The 19,838-nt window shown below is 43.3% G+C and overlaps 2 protein-coding genes across 2 annotated transcripts in view; one reads left to right on the top strand and one right to left on the bottom strand.

The window, feature by feature from the left end:
• rsrc1 (arginine/serine-rich coiled-coil 1) overlaps positions 1–10,218 on the bottom strand; it is a 110,067-nt gene extending 99,849 nt beyond the window's left edge. The window contains exons 1-3 of the mRNA XM_084559179.1: positions 10,140–10,218; positions 9,422–9,613; positions 6,601–6,723 (exon numbers count right to left, since the gene is read on the bottom strand). Coding sequence (XP_084415305.1) covers positions 6,601–6,723; positions 9,422–9,597 — 299 coding nt within the window. The 5' untranslated portion in view covers positions 9,598–9,613; positions 10,140–10,218. The remainder of the gene's footprint in view (positions 1–6,600; positions 6,724–9,421; positions 9,614–10,139) is intronic.
• Positions 10,219–12,916: 2,698 nt separating this feature from the next.
• Positions 12,917–19,033, top strand: shox2 (shox homeobox 2; the record flags this gene model as incomplete). Its single annotated transcript, XM_084559585.1, has 5 exons — positions 12,917–13,172; positions 14,863–15,071; positions 17,479–17,536; positions 17,834–17,922; positions 18,776–19,033. The coding sequence occupies 5 exons, from the start codon at positions 12,917–12,919 to the stop codon at positions 19,031–19,033; spliced, it is 870 nt and encodes a 289-aa protein (XP_084415711.1).
• Positions 19,034–19,838: the final 805 nt, after the last annotated feature.

Below are 19,838 nucleotides of genomic sequence, written 5' to 3' on the forward strand. Positions count from 1 at the left end.
TAACTATTATTGGACACTTTTCTGATTCCCTGCACTGAAGCACTAATAACCAGGAAGGTGCTATAAGTGAATTTATCATCCCACTAATTTAATTAGGTACTAATAATTGAACACGTATGCTAATTAGTGGGAAAAAACTCAAAGGTGAATGACTTCACATGACTTAACTGTCTGCAGAAAAAAAGCTCTTTGAATGTATTATTCAAAATCCAAATATTAATATTAGTAATAAGACTAAAATATAACATTTTAAAGTTCTAGGGGAAAACCACAATTATCGCACTTTACAGCCATATTAATAATTAACTCGAGAATAATTTCTGAATCGGTGCAGTCACATAATTTCTGATAAGCTGCTCAAATAACCCAGTCTGCTTTTCCAACAAAGGCTAGAACGCAACAGAGTCATCACGAGTCGTTACCCCCCAATTTGTTTAACAGATGAATAAAAAGAGAAAAGGGACACGACTTTGATGCCGAACTGGTTTTTGTTTGGGGCCGCCGAACTAATTCTCCTGATTTTCTGGTCTACGTGAGAGGACTGGCGCGATGCTTTTTGTGTGAGGTGAGTTTTGCCTGTGTATAGTCAGTGCAGACTCTACAGCTAGGTTGCTACCCAGGGGAGAAGGGTAGTGTGTTGTGAGCATGCAGGATGGTGGGGTGCAATGGAGCGGGGTGGTGGTGGTGGTGGTGGTGGTGGTGGTGGGGGACGGCTTGGCAGAAGTGAGAGGAGAGAGAAGGGGGGAGGAGGGGGTGGGTTCCTCTGGCGGTAGAGGGGAACACTGCTTGCGGCGAGGCGGGGATGAAAGAGGCTGTCTGTGTCAGTCACTTATTCCTCCCTTTGGTAAATAAAGGTTTCTGACAACAAAGCCGAGCAGCGCTTGACTGGCCTTTACAGCAGATAAATAAAAAAGACAACACAGACAGAGAGTAAGACGGAGAGAGAGAGAGAGAGAGAGGGAGAGAGAGAGAGAGAAAACACCACAACAACAAACACGTTCAGATCTCACGACTGGAAGCGTGTTGATTTTTATGGAGTAGAGAAGACGTAGCTGAACCAAACCAGGTCATCTTTCAGTTTAAATCAACACTTTGCAAGTCTGGTAATAGGGGAAGAAGGAAGAAAGGGCTAAATGTCATCTTGTGGAAGGGGGAGAAGAAAAGATGCCGAGAGTCTGTGGGATAACAGACAGACGGATGAAAAACAGCCAGGAGCCTGCTCTCAAAATCCAGTGAAGCAAGCTCCAAACGGACCAAAGACCACTACAGCGCCGAGAGAAGTCGAGAGGCTGCACCTTAAAGAAGAAAGAGGATTTAAGAGTTGTTAGCGCTCGTCCTCATTTCACTTTGTATCCATCAGCGTCGCCCTGCGCGTCTCGTGTTTCTCGCTGTTTATTTGAGGAAACCACATTTCACATGTCATGTCCTCAAAACACACTCAGGGCTGCTTCACTTATAAAGCCAGCGACACCCAAAAACACCTGCCACATCGCGCGCACACACACTCTAAATTGTGTTAATAAATACATGTTGGACGCGAATGCGCAGAGAAATTTCCAATCTGCCGCCTGCCTGGGGAATTGCCGGTCCAGGTGCAACGAGAGCCGGGAGGCAGGAGAGCTCACCCACAATAAAGTCACTAATTTTCCTCACCCCACCTCTGTCTTCTCGCACTCAACCGCCCCGCCGTCTTTTCCTCCCTATCCGGGACCTTTCCACTCCTCCCTTCCTTTCCTCACGTCAGCCCTCCCCTGCTCCCAAGCCTGCCTGGATGACCTTGCGCACTCTCCAAGGCAGAAAAAGCTATCTAGCAGATGTACGACACCTCATCTCATACAGGGGGGGAAAATTGCGGTGTGAAATAAATACCAGGTCATCGCTCAACCTCCGCGCGTACACACACACAAACACACTCGCACACATGCCTGGAGTCCTTCTGTGATCTCCCGAGCAGAAAGCAGAGCTCTTGTTATGGAAGTGTAACATCCAGATTACTCAGTTCTCGCAGTCAGCAAGACGGGGCTGAGTGGCCAAGGGGTTACGGGAAGATTCTGGGTCAAGACACCTGCTTAAATATACTGATGGCCATGGCAGTGAACCTACAAGCTACAGGCTTTAAGGCCACCTTGATCCATGACCTTACTGGTGGAGGACAGAAGAAAAGACTGTATTCACATGAACAGTAGTATCACTGTTAGGATCCTTATCAAGGGCTGCATATTATTACTTATTTCCCTATTTCACACGATGACAAGTTGATTCAATTCGATTTATTTAGAGATATTTCAATTTCGAATCAGTTTTTCTAAGTTATGAATGAGACCTTCACAAAAACTATGCTGCCATTGCTTTCGAAGAGTGGAATTTCCAACATTTTTTCTGCTGTTGACCACCTCTTCCGAGCCATCATACTTATTCTAATCCGAAATGTCGCCACTCGCCATGTTTGGGATCCTCACAGGTGGACGAATCTCGTTGACGTGAAACTATTCGTGCGGAAACTTGTGCAGTGACGAGACCTTCCGAACAAAGTCAATTGAAATCAATTAATACGCTCATCCCTTACATTCAGAACGTAAAGTCTGCATCCCGTTTGTACATGCTCCTTTCATATATACAAACAACAACCGACAATTTTGAAATCATTAATCTGACATTCCTGCAGCTTTAGTTCTACTGCAGACCTGATTATATCCAAATACGACAAATAATAAAACTATTGTTTGTGTTACTTTAACTAAACTATGTCATTGGGCACAAGTAGTCAATCAAACATAACCACTACTATTATTACTATTATATTCCATGTTTCATGTCAGCCTTGGAGAAAAAATATGACAAATCTGAAAATCCTCGTTTCCTGATAAAAGCTGGAAAACTGTGAAGATCTTTGCCACTCTAATAGATCTCTATCTTCAGCTAAGCCTGGGAAATCGGCCTCTGGTTCTGTCCAAAGGTGTGAGATGATCTCTAATAATTCATTTAATATGTAAAACAAAACAAATAATGGGTAAAATAATATGTAAAAGCAAAATTTTATAGTCTGTCTAGGCCCAAACCAAGTGCCAGCCACAGCCGTTGCCTTGCTTCAACTAGGCGCCAGCTGTGAACTTATCCCGACCTTTGTGACTCAAGGGTCTGTGAGAAACTCCTGTCTCTGGTTAGCCAGTGTAGCAGCCTGCCTTGTGTTGTTTCCAGTTTGCCATCTCCTCTAAGGGAAAGACTGATAATTAGAGCCGGCGATGAAGCCACTCCAGTGTTAGCAGGGCTAAAACCTGACGCTAGCACTCTACCCTGCTAACTCAACACGCGCCTGAAATATTAATGAGGAAAACGTACGCGTTTGTGTGTGTGCCCCGCAGTACAGTGCAGGCTCACCTATGTCAGCGCAAGCACGCACGTCTGAACGCGCAACAATGAACAAAGCTCCCCTTTGATGGGTCAAGTGGTGGATTTGTTGCCAGCCATTCCTCCTCGTCCTCTGACGGTGCTCTAAAGCTAATAGTTGTGAATGAAGGACTGACAGAATGAGTGACTGAGCCACACACATTAACCCCTGCTGCGGTCGGTAGCACTACAACGCTCCGCTGAGCTCACCTAAAGACGTGCCTGTGATCCGGCTGTGATGAGAGGCAGTGTCGTCTTTGTTGGACCGGGTACACATCAGATCACTGTACGCCACCGCCGCCGTTGCCACGCTCCACACTGCTCTCCCCCAGCGGACTAGGCCGTGACACCCCCCCCCCAACCCTCCTCTCTCCAGTGAACATGCGTTCACACAAATCTGCACATACGTGTACACGCTCAATCAGCCTCACACGCAGCCATGCACGACGCGCACACACACACTCAAAGCCTGATATGCCTGCTCACATCAAAGAGAATAAACATTAATGGCAAATAGGTAATCTGCTCCTCTTGTCTGTTTTACATTTCAGGGCAAGATTGACTGCCTCTGGGGGACCTGGCCCTTCTCTGATTGAGGGCGGGAAAAAAAGAAAAGAGAGGCAAGAGGAGGAGGAGGAGGAAGCGACGATAGATGGTAAACACACGATAGAGCATTATTCTTATTTCATGTATCTCTTTATTTTTTATTTATACACGGGAGATTGAAAAGAAGGTAATAATATTCTCTCACTTCAACCCACGGCTGCAGACTATGGTCCTAATCTTCTCCTCGTGCAATATTCTGATGCAGGCGTTATTATTCTCATTTCTCCTGAATAATATCCCTCTCAAGTCTATCGTTCTCTCTGCAGGTGTTCTCTTTTGCCCTTCCTCTTCATTTCCCGCCTTGAGGATCTGCCCTAACTCAACCTATCCTCCCCACACTTTTCTATTCTCTTCCAACTTCTCGTCCCCTCTCTCTTCCCCCTCTAACCGGCCGGCACGCTCCCCATCTCCTCTCTTTCACATTCTGAAGGCGGTCGGTGTGTCCGGGGTGGGGGTGGCAGGCGGCACCTCATATCCCATCTGCGTATCAATCATGAGGTCCTGTCCACTCAATCCTTCTCTGATCTATCAGCCAGCCTCTCAGCCAGCGCAGGCAGCCTCATCCACGCACGCACATAGCACTGACTAATAGCTGCCAGGGCACAGGTGCAGAGTACACACCAACCTGCTTTCATTTCCAGCAGGTGTACAGTATGCAGTATCCCACAAAACAGATGCACAGTACAGGATTGCGATACTTCAACTGCACCTAATAAAATCCTCCTAATGAGTACTGAAGGCTGGAGAGACTTCATGTCCTTGATTAATAAAATATTTGTTCAAATGAAGTTAGAAAAAAAAAAAAGGCTACAGGCCTTGTTTGGTCCAAACAGCTGTCACATTTGAGAAGCTGGAACAGGAAAACATTTAAATTTTTCCTTGAGAAACGTCTGCCATTATTTATCCAATTATCAAAATGTTTGCTCATAATTATTCCGCTGATCTATTAATCAGTTACTCAACTAATCATTTCGGCTCCAGAGCCGTTTATTAGATGACACAACTAAATTTCCACATTACCGCCAAAGTTCAACAGAAACAAATCGTAGCTGCCACCACTCGACTGCATAAATTTATCATCAATGCCATCATTTTGCACATTCCCACCTCCAACACCGCCTCCACCTCACGCACCCCCCTCCCCCCACACAACCCCCAACGCCGGCCCAACCCACCTGCTCGGCGCTCACCGCTAAGCCGATTACACAACGCAACCCTCCTAATCACAGTGCGGCGTTGGTAAACACCGATGTCGTCGACTGTAGTTCCAAATCTCTCCAAATCCCCTCCACCTTTCATCTCACACCACACCAGCGATGCCATTTTTCCACTGATGTTTTAATCACCAGTGGTTCAGTGAGTGACTGCCGCTGCACCGCAGAGAACGGGGAGAGAACGTGTGAAGGCTGTTTGGCCAAATTCTCCCAGGAAATGGTTTCAGCACACAGCGCAACACCGAAATGTGTTGTCTTCCCCAAAGCCTGTGAACGTTAGGTTGCAGAGTTGGATTGTGGTGTCTTATTATGGCGCCATCGACCACACGTGTCAAAACAGCTCTGCTGCATCATCCCTTAATCCTGACACCTCTGTAATGAAGATATTAAAACACTTTTTCCCTTTGTGATTGAAATGATCTCTGCTCTCCCCCGCAGCCATACACAAGTAAACAAAGGGCCTCGCTCGTGCATATATTATGACAACCTTTTCTTCAATTGTGCGTCTCTGCATGTTTTTATTTGTGACTGAGCGTGTGTGTGTGTGTGTGAGGGATTTAAAAAAGGCAGAGTTTACTGGTTCATTAGCACCAGATTAGCTATGCTAATGACATGGACCACCACACACAGAGGCTCCCTCTTTATGTTTCTGAAAGGGATACAGGACTGGCTATGGCTGTGAGCATCTGTGTGTGTGTGTGTGTGCGCAGTGTGGTGCAGGTGTGTACACATTAATCCGCATGAATAACTTTGTACCGTGCAAAAAAGAATTTAAAAAAAGTCAACTACATCATTAATAATCATAATTCAACAAAGTATGTGTCGGTAATGATGTTTTAATTGCGTTAATGAGTGAAAGGGGAGCTGCGTCCAGAAGATATTTGGGCGGACGCACTGGGCCGGCGTTGCATGTGACCCGCTGTCTCTGCGTGTCTCGGTTTCATTAATACTCGCAGAGTAAGACGGATAGTCTGGGCAAACTGGAACACGACTAAATGCACACGCAACGCAGTAATCCAGAGCTAAAATGCAATTTTCCATGTGCTTTCATCTGTTAACATGAGACATAAATACAAAATGATGTGTTGTTTATGCTGCAATAAACTTCCAAAAAGTTTTTTTTTTTTTTTTTCCATTTAATAAGAAAAATCTGCATTGGCAGTCCACGTACTGATTTGTAATACAAACACCCACAAGTGCTCCAAGGGATTTTTTTTTCACAGCAAAATAATGTAGAAACTGATTATCACTACTTTCCTCCATGTGCGGAAAAAAAAAAAATCTGCAAATTTTGAATTAAAAGCCAGGTAGTAAACTTCAAGGGTCTGTAAATATTTAAGTAATCAGAGAAAGTGTGCGGAATGAGTATAAATAATGTGCGTGATGGTTCTACCTCCTGTCCCGGCTGCGTGACCTGTGTGAACGGTGGCTCCTCCCTTTGTCCCTCTCCGCGCTTCGACTCCTCCTCCTGCGAGACGAACTGTGGGAAGAATTGCTGCTGGAACGTCGTCTTCTCCTGGAGCACGCGGATACGAAAATGCACAATTATTGGAAGAATCCTTAAAACAATATGTCAATCATACAGCACGGTATATTTCTTTATACAATTATTCACTGTAGTGGTAAATTTGTTCTTAAAAGCCAGGACTGGTTCGTGAAAACTTCATTCAACAACAATTTTTAGTTTCTCCGCACAAAAACATGCGAAATCAAACTTGTTTCACCCTAATGTTCAATCCTGCAACGGCTTCTTATTCACCACTTTGAGGCACCTCATCCGAAAGTCACGGTTGTATTGTTACATTGTTATGCTGTCAATTTCCAAAGCAAATAGTTCCTGATGCCACTGACAACCTAATGCGTTATCAACAGCCCTGATGGGCTACTTTGCATTAGTGAACAATCTCATCCAAGGCCCAAAGCTGCAGAGCCACGCAGGCTGCCCTACAGTTCCTCCACGGGGGCCCTTTGGTGCTTTGCTGCTCTTTAATGTGGCTACAGCAGTGTGTGTACCGTCTATTTTCCAAACACCACTCACACCGCGTTCCTATTGATATCGTGTAGCAGGAGGCATTTATGGGGGGGAATGTAAATGCAGAAACCCATCTCCATCTTTTACTGCACAAACAGTTTGTGCAATATTCATTATTTGAAATCTTTTCTTTTGTTTCACCAAAGCCAAAAAATACCCAAATCTTTTCAGCACCCTCCCCTCCAAAAAAACAAAACACAAAACAAAACACATAACTCGGTCCTATGGGAGCTCTTTAAGAAAGAGGAAAAGAAAAAGGCAGGCAATACAAATAACACAGAGGCTGAACTATCAAACCAGATTTGTACCACTTAGTGTAGCGCAGCGTTGATCCATTAGTATTCGAAAGGCTGGATCCCAAGAGCGGGGCCTTATGAAATAGCTTCCACAGCCCCTGCACAACCACTTCACTCATTACACAGAGGAAACACACAGCAGCGAGCTGAGTTTTTTTAGAAGGTGGTGTTTGCTCACACATTTTCACAAAGGCTAAACCTAATGTAATAAAACATAATGGCTCAAACACATGCGCAGGGAGAGGCGATGGTTAACGCAGAAGACTTTCACATGAATACACAGCAAACAAGTGGGATTTCAAGTCAAACTGTTAATCCACACATTTTTCCCCATCTCATTCCCTTTTTGTATCTTACCAACATTGCCATGGATACAATAAGTTGTTTCCCTACATATACTCATTAATTACTGGGTCATGAAGTCATCCACCCGGAGCATAAGCACTCTACTGTTTCACCACATGTGAGGTCACTTGAAATGAGTGCCCTCTTTCATACCTGCCTATTTAAAGGAACTAGTTTCAACAGACACGCTCACAAGGTCTCGGTTAATTGATCAAAACGTACGGCTAATAGTTGAGGGACTGTGGTCCCAGAGTTTACACTACCACCCAACCCCACCCTGCACAGGCCGGCAATGACTTCCCATCAGCAGTAATGGACCTTGACCAAGCCTCATAAATAATTACCATCAACTGGCCTTGTCTGAACAGCTACACATCAATGGCAGCTGGAGATGGATAGATGGATGGACGGATGGATGTAGTTACTAGTCACTCGTAAAGAGGGTTGATTATTACTGAACCCCCTCTGAAAACTGTGCTGTTACACAAATTCTTGTGTTACATCTTACAATAACAACCACATGCAGTATTTATTTTTTATTTTTTTGGACATCTTATGACCAAATCCAATTGTGTAGATTAATTATACTAATTTCACGCTTTAATCTACATCACTTTCAGCCCTTATTTGGCATTTGTTTTGATCAGTTTGGCAGCCCTTCCCTGTCAAATTTTCCGTCTTTGCGTTCTTCATCCAAAACCCAACGCTAAGCCTTGCCAGAAAGGGGGAAAAAAAAGTTATACATGGACTGTGAAGCCATAAATATAAACACCTGTCACTTTGTTTAAACTGAAGGTGAATTAAGTTCACAAGTCAAACAACAGTTTTTTTCTTTGACATTCCAATTAAATTACCACACGTTGAGGAAAACACAGAATCAGATCAAATCCAAACTAATGTTTATTTCATTTATTTCTCAGAAAGGGCTTTTCTACATTTACCTACTGACTAATGACTTCGCCTGGGGGATATTCTTTGGAACCCAAAGCAAAACAACACCCTCTATTTTCTCATGCGTTGGCTGACTTGCAAGTAATTCTGTAACAGTCACAGTCGGAGAAGCACAGGTGCACACTATAAAAATTAGGTTTGGCACAAAGCCATTAGGTAGCTAAGTGGCTAGCTAGCATCAGCTGCTTCGGTTGCAGGGTCTTAGTGTTTTGCATGCTGGTTCAGTGTTACACTAGGGTGATCTGTCGGGACGCTGGACTTGAAAGTGCAAAATGTGAGCTGTGTAAAAAAGCAGATTAAATACAGCTCATAAAGCCATGATGCCTTCCGTAATAATGTGTTTTAAAGTTTTGAATGATGAGAACTTCATAGTAGAGGGTCACTCTGAGCCTCTGATCCAATTTTTCAGACACAGAGAAGATGTTTAAGACCTGAGTTTTGTGGCTGGGAGACTTCTTCACACTTCATAAACCCCCAACAGAAGCAGTAACTCCTGAGCAGCAATTGTGCAGCTGAAACATCTTGGTCAAAGACACTCCAGCATTGATTCCTGTCAGGAAAAGAAAAAAAAACCCACGGTCATGTCTCACCTCCTGTCTCTGGAGCGAGAACGGCTCCGTCGACTCGACCTCCGACTCCGGCTGCTTGTCAGCCTGCTGCCGGAGGATGAGGACGAAGACGAGGAAGAGGAGGACGAACGGCGACGCTGTTTTCTCTTCCTCCTGCTCCGGCTGTCATCCTCGCTGTCGGACGAGCGCCGACCCATGTTGACTGACTGTCAGCTGGCACAACAACAAACAAACAAACAAGAGTAGTGCTGCTCATTAGCGATGTCTCTGACAGCTTTTATTGAATATACGATATCACGTGACACTATAAAGTATTGACGAGGATGTTCTTAACTTATCAGTCAATAGCACAACCCTCGACACATCTCTTATGAGCCATGTTTACTAATGTAGCATCTCTGACTACAAAGAGAGGACCATGTCTGCAGTGCAAGCTTGTTTATTATCTAACAGCATAACAACCACATGCACAGAAGTAGCATTAATGCCATTAAAATCCCCTGTTGTGTTACAACAACACAGTGTGTCGTTCATGCCGTAGAGATAAAGGAGATAAATAAAGAGATGTGTTACATGTGGAGGCTAGTTAGCAGGCTAACAGTGCTAACATATCTAGCGTCAGGCTGTCGTTTATGTTTGCTGGAGCCGCGTAGGCTCAACAGTCAACATGTCACATACGTTTGTTAATAAACGTTATATAAAAATGGAAAGAAAAACGCTTCAGACAATGAGAAGCTACCTCGAAAGGGAAAGAAAATCCCGCTCCTCGCCTTTAAATCGTTGTGGAGGTCCTCACAACTCAGCCATGCACCGCTCACAAGACTCTACTCGTCAAACCGGAAAGCATCAATCGGGTCCAGGAAGCAGAATCACATACAGAGAAATCGATCGAAAGACTTTTCTCAACATTGGTCTGGGTTAGTTTTAATGATTCGGCCAATATTATGTCTTATTAAAACAAGTGTCAAATACTACAGCCGCCTTGAACTGCAACTTATTTTTATTTTTTTTTAAACAGTTATATAATATAGGTAGACTTTTAGCCTAACTAGTTAGCCGAGTTAGGCTAAAAGTCTATATGCCAACATAAACAAAAGGTAGCTACAACTTGATTCAACGACCCTAATTAGATTGTCATTATTGTATGGCTGATATAGACTATTGGAGGAGGAGAGGGAAAAAGGCTTGTCAAAACTGAGCAGTTCTAAAATACATTCATTAGAGTTTGGTACTTTTGACTTCTTGACTCAAGATTACAGAATTTCCCTATCTATCTATCTCTCCATATAGAAATATCATCTCTTGTGATTGTCAACTGCTCTGTTGCACAATTTTTTACATTTCAGTCAAGTTTAATTTGAAAACATTGCATATTGTTGAGCTTAACGTTTGTGGATGCACCAACAGTCTGGGCTATACTTCGTTTTGATTTGACAATACTCACAAGTACACCACAAATACGAGGACACGCATGTGTGATTTGTGACATGTCAGGGATCATTTGCATGAAAGCATCTTCAGTAATAATAATAATGTTGCGCAGAGAGCTGTAAGGCCAAACAGAGCATCAAAACGAATATCAGCAAAGTAATGAAGTGCTCTGCTTCATGAAATTTAAAAAAAACACGACTGTACTGAAGGGGAAACGGCCAGTATAACACGGGCTGATGGATCAATACTGTGCGTAGGATAGGCTCACAAGAGTCAGCTTAATTGAGGTTATCACTGCAAATACAATACATACGAGAGGCTGCTTTACACAACGAGATTTCATCCTGCTTTCAGATGCAACAGAAATAATAGTAATTAATGCCTAAGGTTCAAGCTGAAACACTGTTAATATTTAATCAGGGGAATTGTTAGAGCCTTTGTGTGGAAATAGGGCTTTATATAGATTATCAATAAACATGCTTAATTTTGCATCACATTCATACCGACGTTTTCAAAAATCCTGCTGTATCCTGTTTCCAGCTTTATGTTGCCTCCTATGCTGCTCCCCTAATTGGCACTCACCATATATTATTACATATACCTTCACCGCAAGTGAACCATTGTTTATTTATTTTCGCAAATATAGGCAATCATTTCAGCAGGGGAGGGGGTGCGAGGGGGGGGGGAGAAATAAGCGAGCTGAAAACGTTAATTAGTGAGCCCAATGGCAAAACATCGCAAGAGACGCCATAATTAAACATTTAGCTGCTATTTAACATCCTAATGGCTTAAAAAGTCCGCTGAGAATTATTATTAAGCGATATAGTCTTTCTAATGATGACAATGCAAAACGCAGGATTACTGCTTAGAAACATAAAGTGAAGCTGAATGCAGCGAGACATATTCAATTATTTGTTCCCAAACTTTCATGTCAGACTTATATAGATTTGATTCTATGATGCCATACAATTTGAAAGCATAATGTTATTATTATTATTAGTAGTAGTGCTGGCAATTATTATTAATAATAATCATAATCATAATAATAATTATTATATATTTTGCTAAAATAAAAAATAGGCTAACATGTAATTTTCTTTTCTTTTTTCTTTTATTTCTAAATATTTCAAATTAAAAGCCCCAATGTGGATTCACAGAAGTACACAAGAATAAAAAAAAAAAAAAAAGAAAACAGGAAAAGAAACCTTGTGGAAAAATATACCAGGCCTGAAGCCAACTGTAAGCAAATGGGGTTAAAGCCAAACGCCTTCACTTGAACTTGATCTAAAGCTCCCCGCATAAATCGTCGCTGCTCCTCTCTCCTCTCTCCATCCCAGCTGGTCCGCTTTCACCTCTCTCCTCTCCGTGACACCGTCGCGTCTTATTTTTCTCCCCAGATCACAGAGATATACTGAGGAAGGACTCCTCGTCCATGTGCTTCCCTCTCTCTTGTCATTTTCAGATTTTTTTAAGCCACACCCCTGCAGAGAGAGAGAGAGAGAGGGAGAGAGGGAGAGGGAGAGAGAGAGAGAGATCCATGACCATCTCCCGGGTGTTTAAAAAACTAACTCAGGACAATAGCAGCGAATGAGCGCTTAATTAAATTAATTAGTCCTTCTTGTCAATCTCGGATTAATGGCCAATAGCGGCGGTGCTGCTTAATGTTTTTTTTTTTTTTTTTTTTACTCCTCTCTCTCTTTCTCTCTCCCTCTCTCTCTCTCTCATACCAGTGAAGGGGAAGGGGGGGCTCATCCCGGCATCCTGAGGGGAGGTAATTTGCACGGATCAAGGGGGCAAGGCGCCGCAAAGTATAAATACTGTGACTTCAATAGAGGATCACCAGCAGGTTCCCAACTCCGCTACCAAAGGAGGAGGAATTGGCCGAGAAGATATATCTTCATATATGTTTCACCTTTATCCAGAGTTGGCCGCATCACCTTGTATCATTTTCAAGGGGGTCGACTTTAAAACGAGCCACACCATTGATGTCTTAAGCTGTCGTGGAGCAAAGGGAGAGAGCGTGTGTGAGCGAGTGCGTGTGTGGTGTGGGTGAGCAATTTTTTCTAAAGAGGAGAGGAAGCAGTGATGGAAGAGCTCACCGCTTTCGTGTCTAAGTCTTTCGATCAGAAAGTGAAGGAGAAGAAGGAAGTGATAACCTACAGGGAGGTGTTGGAGACCGGGTCTACGCGAGCGGGGAGCAGGGAGTCTTTAACCGCGGAGCCGGGGAGCCGAGAGGAGGCGGCTGCAGTTACCCGGAACGTTGCGCTCTCGCCGGGCAGGGAAACGGACATGCTCGGCCCGGAGAGAATCAGGGACGCCGGGAGCCCCAAACTCATAGACGGTAGGAGTGCAGAGAGTGCTGTGTGTGCACAGTCTTTCGAAACAGAAATGTCTGGAGGACTTTGAGACTAATAGAGGAGTGACGAAGGCTGATCGAGCATGCAGACACGCTTTAATTTGCCAAAACAGAGTCGAAACGTCTTTATTTTCGCCTCGATCCCAACGAATAGTTGCCCATCAATGTCATTCCCGACGTAGTTTCAGGGCGATAGCTCTTATTAAGTGATGCTTTCTGAATATTATTTCCCTTCAGTTAGTTGTTTGCCCCATGCACCGTCAAAATGGTACTTTTAGTTTATTTTCCAGACATCATGGCTGATTACAGCCTGTTTTCAATTTCTGTTAAGATGCATGCAGCTTGAAAGTTTTAATTTTCATTTATTTATTTAAACAGGAAGTCTGGCAGAGATGAAGATCTCCCTTCACATCAGGAAAGATTTAAACAACAAGGGCCCCTGTAAAAAACTAACAAATCTTCTAAAATATAGGACTAGCCTATGTCTTGCTTTTTTTAAAAAAAAACTAAATTGCAAGATTATATGTGATCACAATATTATTATTATTTTTAAAACAAAATGTAGTTTAGCCAGGATAAGACAGAAATCAAACGCTGAATAATTGATCTGAGGAATATTTATATGTATTTTCCAAAACCCATGACATTAATGTTTTTAACGAACAGAAAGGCGTAAAACACACCTGTGAGACAAATCGCTGCAAATGAAAGGTGGCAACCAGGTCCTGTTATTTTAATATAATGTCAGTTTTCAGCTGGATGGAAATATCACACAGAAACACCAGGTGCAAGAATTCTGTTTCGTGCTCGTCCTTAATAATTCAATGTGTTTACACTATTAGCAATGCAAATATAATGGCAAAGAAATTGAATTAAATAAGCAGGATTTCAAGGAAGAACTAAACTACACTTTGCGAGCTAAAAACAAAAATGAAAATGAAAAAGTTTAATTCTTTAAAATAGGGAAACTCCAACAACTTATTTTTACATTTTGGGGGAAAAATGGTTTTCCGGCTGTTCAACAACAGAGAGATATGCACGACAAAATGTGACAACACGCTGGACAAGATATCTCAGAGTTGAGTGGCTTGTGGGAAAAAAAATAAAAAAATAAAAAAAGATGACATCTGTTCGTCATGGGCAGCGTGGTTAAAAGCGGAACTGCGACAAGCATGTATCAGACATCCAACAGTGGGCACAGCGTTGCATATTTATAAGCGGTTAATAATTAAAGAGCTTTATGTAGCTCTACAAAACATCCGAGGTCTGATAGCTCTGTGATATTCGAGGGCACGTCTTCCCCTCTTTCTTTCTGTCTTTCTTTCTTACAACTCAGTACCTAAAGGCTTTATTTATTTCAGCTTGCATGTGAGTCGATACAAATTTCTCGCCGTTTTTTTTTGTTCGTGTGTGTGTGAGCGTTAGATTCGCTGATGTGGTGCACATTACTTTGTTTATTCCCAAGAATGAAATCTGCAATGAACCGATCCAAGTCAGGCCCTTTACATATTTGACAATGAAGACTATTTTGACAATAAAAGTAGCTACACAGAAATATGTCATAAATATTTGCCCATGGAGGCCAGTGATGAGCACAGATTGGAGGTCAGCTACTGTTGCTACATGTTTGCTGACGTTTCCCCTCCTTCCTCCATCTCTCTCCTTTCGTCTGCAGGCACCACGGACGTGAAGGAGAGGAAAGAGGACTCGAAGCCCATCGAGGACGAGGCACAAACTAAAATCAAACAGAGGAGAAGTCGGACTAACTTCACGTTAGAGCAGCTCAATGAGCTGGAGCGGCTCTTCGACGAGACCCACTACCCGGACGCCTTCATGCGGGAGGAGCTGAGCCAGCGACTGGGACTGTCGGAGGCCCGAGTACAGGTAGGGAGAGACTAATTCAGCCGTCTCATAAAATAATACTACTACAAATAATCAAAAATATACAATAATATTAATGATATAGTCAATAGATCTATGATGGGAAAAAAATACACGCAGACATTTAAATTCTCCTTAATGAAATACCCTGAAACATAATTAAAATAATAATAATAATATAAATATTGCTATTATTATTTTATGATTATAAACATTAGCCTCATGGCACTGACAGCTGATATTTATATATTTATAATAGTAATAATATTAACAATCCCATAAATATTTCCCTAATAATATTTGCCTTTTTTGGTAATTTATTAAAAGTCATTTTAATAATTCATTTTTTTGCCGTGATAGCTTTTCACAAAAATACGCCTGACAACGTTTCATCACACGAGGTATTTCACGTGCAAGATAAATGTGCACATGAAGGATTCAGAGGACCCCAAAGTTGCTTGCAAGTTGCAGTAAGTTGCCAAAGACCTTGGGAGGCGGGAGAGGAAAAAAATAAACAGCCCCACTTTTCCAATTTCTGTCATCATGTTCTGACTATTTAACGTGTCGGTTATCTCAATTAGGCCCTGCTTGTATCACGAGAGTCGTTTTAATCTCTGAGCACCGAAACAAAATGAGCCTACAAATATTTGTCTTCTGTTTCTTGGGTGTGCGTTACCAGGGCCCATGCGTTTGTCCGTCGGGGGGCTGCTGTAGTTTTTCACGGGGATAGACCATCTGCGCAGAAACCCAGTAAGGCTTCATCCAAACCGGGAGGGGTGGTGGTGGTGGAGGAGGAGGAGGAGGAGGAGGTGGAGGAGGAGGAGGAGGAGATGGGGGCTCAGACGTGCCATGTGTAACGCGAGCAAGGGGGACAATGAACATATAGACAACTCTTTTCAACAGTTTTATCAAAACCTTATAACATCTTATTCCACACTCGCCCCGGCTCAGGGGAGGACAGAGCATTTATCTCTGTGGTGGAGAAAAGAAATCACAAAACAGGCCCTAAAGATATTCATCTCAAACTCCCCCCTTTCCACAAAAAAAAAAAAAAAAAAAAAAAAAGAAAAAGTTAAAACCAGCTTTTTTGCAAGGGCTCTCCCGGCCTGAACTGGAATCTCACCAATAAGGCGTATTGTGTCCCCAACAAGGAGCACAGCTCGGGGGATTTGCATAAATTATGTATTATTTTCTACCCAAATCAAGACCAGCTCTCCCTTTCTCTCTCCCTCTCTTTTTTTCATCTCAGTTAGAGCAGCATTATATATGTTTTATTACCAGTTGCGCGCGCGGACCACACATTTATTCTGCTTCAGTTTTTTAAAAACTCGGCCTCAATCAATAGTGCATTTGCTTTTATCATCGCAATAAATTATACCTGAAGCGTGCACAAAAGGACTTCCGATTGACGTATAGCGTGATCAATAAATGAAGCCAGCTGACAGCGGAATCAATATGATATTTCAATCATGCTTTCACTGTCTCTCTCTCTCTCTGTGTGTGTGTGTGTGTGTGCGTGCGCATGGGCCCTAATGTAAGGGAGATTGCAGACTGACACGTTGCATTGTGGGCTAATTTAGCCCGAGCTTTGTCTGAGAGATTCAAAGCTGATTATCATAGTAATAAATCGTTTAATCTGTGTTCCAAGGCGTTTTCTCTGAAATTGACGCTTGTCGATTTCAACAGAAGGAAAAGAGAAGTGAGCTACTCTTTGAAGCGGTTTCTCTCTCTCCCTCTCTCTTTCTCTCTCTCTCTCTCTCGCTCCCTCCCTCTCTCTGGTGCAAGTGCTGTGCGTGTTATGGCGGTGATTAGACAAAACTGCGAGGCATTTAAAGCGTTTTTCTCTGACATGGATTTTCTGCAGATAAGGGTAATTAATTTCAGCGGTCATTTAATAATGAGAGGGAAAGAGAAAGAGGGAGATGCTCTCAGATCGCTTCGCTCTGATGTCCAAAACCGTAATAGCATTGCTGCTATTCGATATCCGAGAGTCCATTCAACTCTTCGGGGACACTAATCTATAGAAAGATGAAACCAGCGCTGACAAGGTTATTTATTATAGTCCAATAGCCCTGCGCATTTCCAACAAGAGACTTCCTATCCTCCTACTATGATTTTTTAAAATCTCATTTTCGTAGATTTTGTTTCCACTTTCTTTTTTTCCTCTTTGCTCCTCTCTCTCTCTCTCTCTCTCTCTCTTGTAGCTATGCTGCAACCCCCCACTCTTGTAGGCTAAATGTAATAATTAAAATCTGGGGTTAAGCAGTGCCATTAATATTTCAGTGCTCCTTGGGGATATTGTTTTTTTTTTTTTTTTTTTCTGTGGTTGTTGTCACTTTGAGAGGAATTACACATGGCCTCACAAGCAGCTGCCAATCAGTAGGTCTCTAATTAATTTCTGTCCCTGCAGGTTTGGTTCCAGAACAGAAGAGCCAAATGCAGGAAGCAGGAGAACCAGTTACATAAAGGTACGCTTTCATCCCGCACAAAGAGACGAAATGCTTATTCAGATTCTACTATATTTCTATTGCAGCTACACACTCACGTGCATGCAACATCCTTCATCTTTTTTTTTTTTTCTTGCGCACAGTTTCTATTTGGTTCGAGGTTTAATTTACAGCTAATTGTGCCATCAAAAGCTGTTTATCAACTTTACTCCTGCAATCAGCTCAGTGCTTATTCTTTGCGGTGCTGGATATCCGTCTCCCATCTCACGATTTTTTCTGTTTTTTTTTTTTTTGTTTTTTTTTCCTATTTCTTTGCAGGAGTCCTGATTGGAGCAGCGAATCAGTTTGAAGCTTGTCGTGTAGCGCCATATGTCAACGTGGGGGCTTTGCGGATGCCATTCCAACAGGCAAGTTACTTTGAAGCGACTTAAGTCTTCAAACCAGACCAATTCCCTGACTGCTGTCCTGGCACGGGCTCTGCCCAATCGCTATGCAGGGACTCCAGTTCCAATGCAGGGGGTAAACTAAACTCTTATTGCCACAAAACACGGTGCCAACACAGCGTAGTCTGTACGGCCTAATTGAAAAAAAGAAGAAAAAAAAAACACTATTGTTTTTTTTTTTTTTTTGGATCACCTATGTGGCTATTTTACTGAAGTAAGCAGGGATTCTGGCAGGGCTATAGCGCCACAATGTGCGGGATATAAGGACGAGCTGTGGCCTGGATGTTTTCCTATCAGTTAAATGAGCACATATCTAATTATTTAAGTGTTTTGTGCAGGATCAGGCTTAGGATGGATTTGTTTTTGATAATCTGGAGTGTGCACCTGTAAGCGAGTGACAGAGCAGTGAAATTATATACAGGGGGGTTTAGTCTTGAGCACCACAGGTTTGGTCTGAGTTCATGATGGGGGAAAACTCTAGATTCCCAGAGGTCACGGAGGTTATAAGTGATTATATTTTATACTATATGTCCAAATAAAAACTGAGATTTAATCTTTGACTAGAAACAGTTGCTGGAGCATAGCCTGAGACACTACACTACACTAAGAATGGCCTCTTCAGACACAAAGCTCCCCGGCCACAGCATGCTACAATAGAGTACGCTCTTAATAGTTTAGCAAATAAAAGTCTCACTAGTGAAATGAGCCTTCAGACAACCCACTGCAAAGTTAACGCATGTTCTCCCCCTTCTCTCCCCCATCCGTGCGTCCCGTCCCGTAGGATAGTCATTGCAACGTGCCGCCCTTCTCCTTTCAGGTGCAGGCGCAGCTACAGCTGGACAGCGCCGTGGCCCACGCGCAGCACCACCTGCACTCTCACCTGGCGGCGCACGCGCCCTACATGATGTTCCCCGCGCCGCCGTTCGGCCTGCCCCTGGCGACGCTCGCGGCGGAGTCCGCGTCCGCCGCCTCCGTGGTGGCCGCCGCCGCCGCCGCCAAGAACACCAGCAAGAACTCCAGCATCGCCGACCTGAGACTGAAGGCCAAAAAGCACGCGGCCGCGCTGGGACTGTGACGCCGGGCGGACACGGGGACGCGAGGCGTGGACGCGCTGCGGCCTCGCCACTGAGAGGACACTGAACGCTTACAAAGTGAAAACGGACAAAGTGAGAGAGAGAGAGAAAAAATATCCATGGACGTTATTTATGTTTTTTCTTTTTCTTTTTTTTCAATGAAGGACGACGAGTATAAATATAAATATAGGCTATTTATGAGATAGAGACAGTGGAAAAGAGACTGTGATAGCCTAACACAGATTTTTGGACGCCGAAAAGAGGCGGACGGGGTGGATAGCAAGGCTACGAGGGCTCCACGCAGCCATGGCTGAGGAGGCCGGCGGGACACCCCGGAAGAAGAAGGAGGAAGACGAAGAAGAAGAAGAAGAGGACGATGATGATGATGATGATGCAGCTGGGTCGGTCGATACTTTGTCAAACAAGGCGAACCATTCTGCAGTCGTTTTTGTTCTGTTTTAATATTATATTATTATTGTTATGGTTTCTTTTTGAACCTATATAGAGGCTGGCCTCGTTATATTTCCAAAAAAAAAAAACAACAACAACAAAAACACTTTCTCTGTAAAAAGGACAGAGCGGGAATTCCTTGACAAAATTTAGAGACCACGTTTAAAGTGTTTCTCCCCCTCCTCTGTTTCTTGTCCAGTTTGAAAATGCCTCAGCAGTGTTTGCATGAGTTTGTCTTCACGGATGACGTGATGTGAGCCCCCCCACCCACCCACCCCACCCTCACCCCTCTTCTCTCCCCTCTCTTTCCTCTCCTCCCAGAAGAAGAAGGGCAACTCTCACTTGATTGTTTGACCT

The sequence above is a fragment of the Chelon labrosus genome (assembly GCF_963514085.1).
Source record: "Chelon labrosus genome assembly, chromosome: 13".
In the NCBI taxonomy this organism is placed as follows: Eukaryota; Metazoa; Chordata; class Actinopteri; order Mugiliformes; family Mugilidae; genus Chelon; species Chelon labrosus.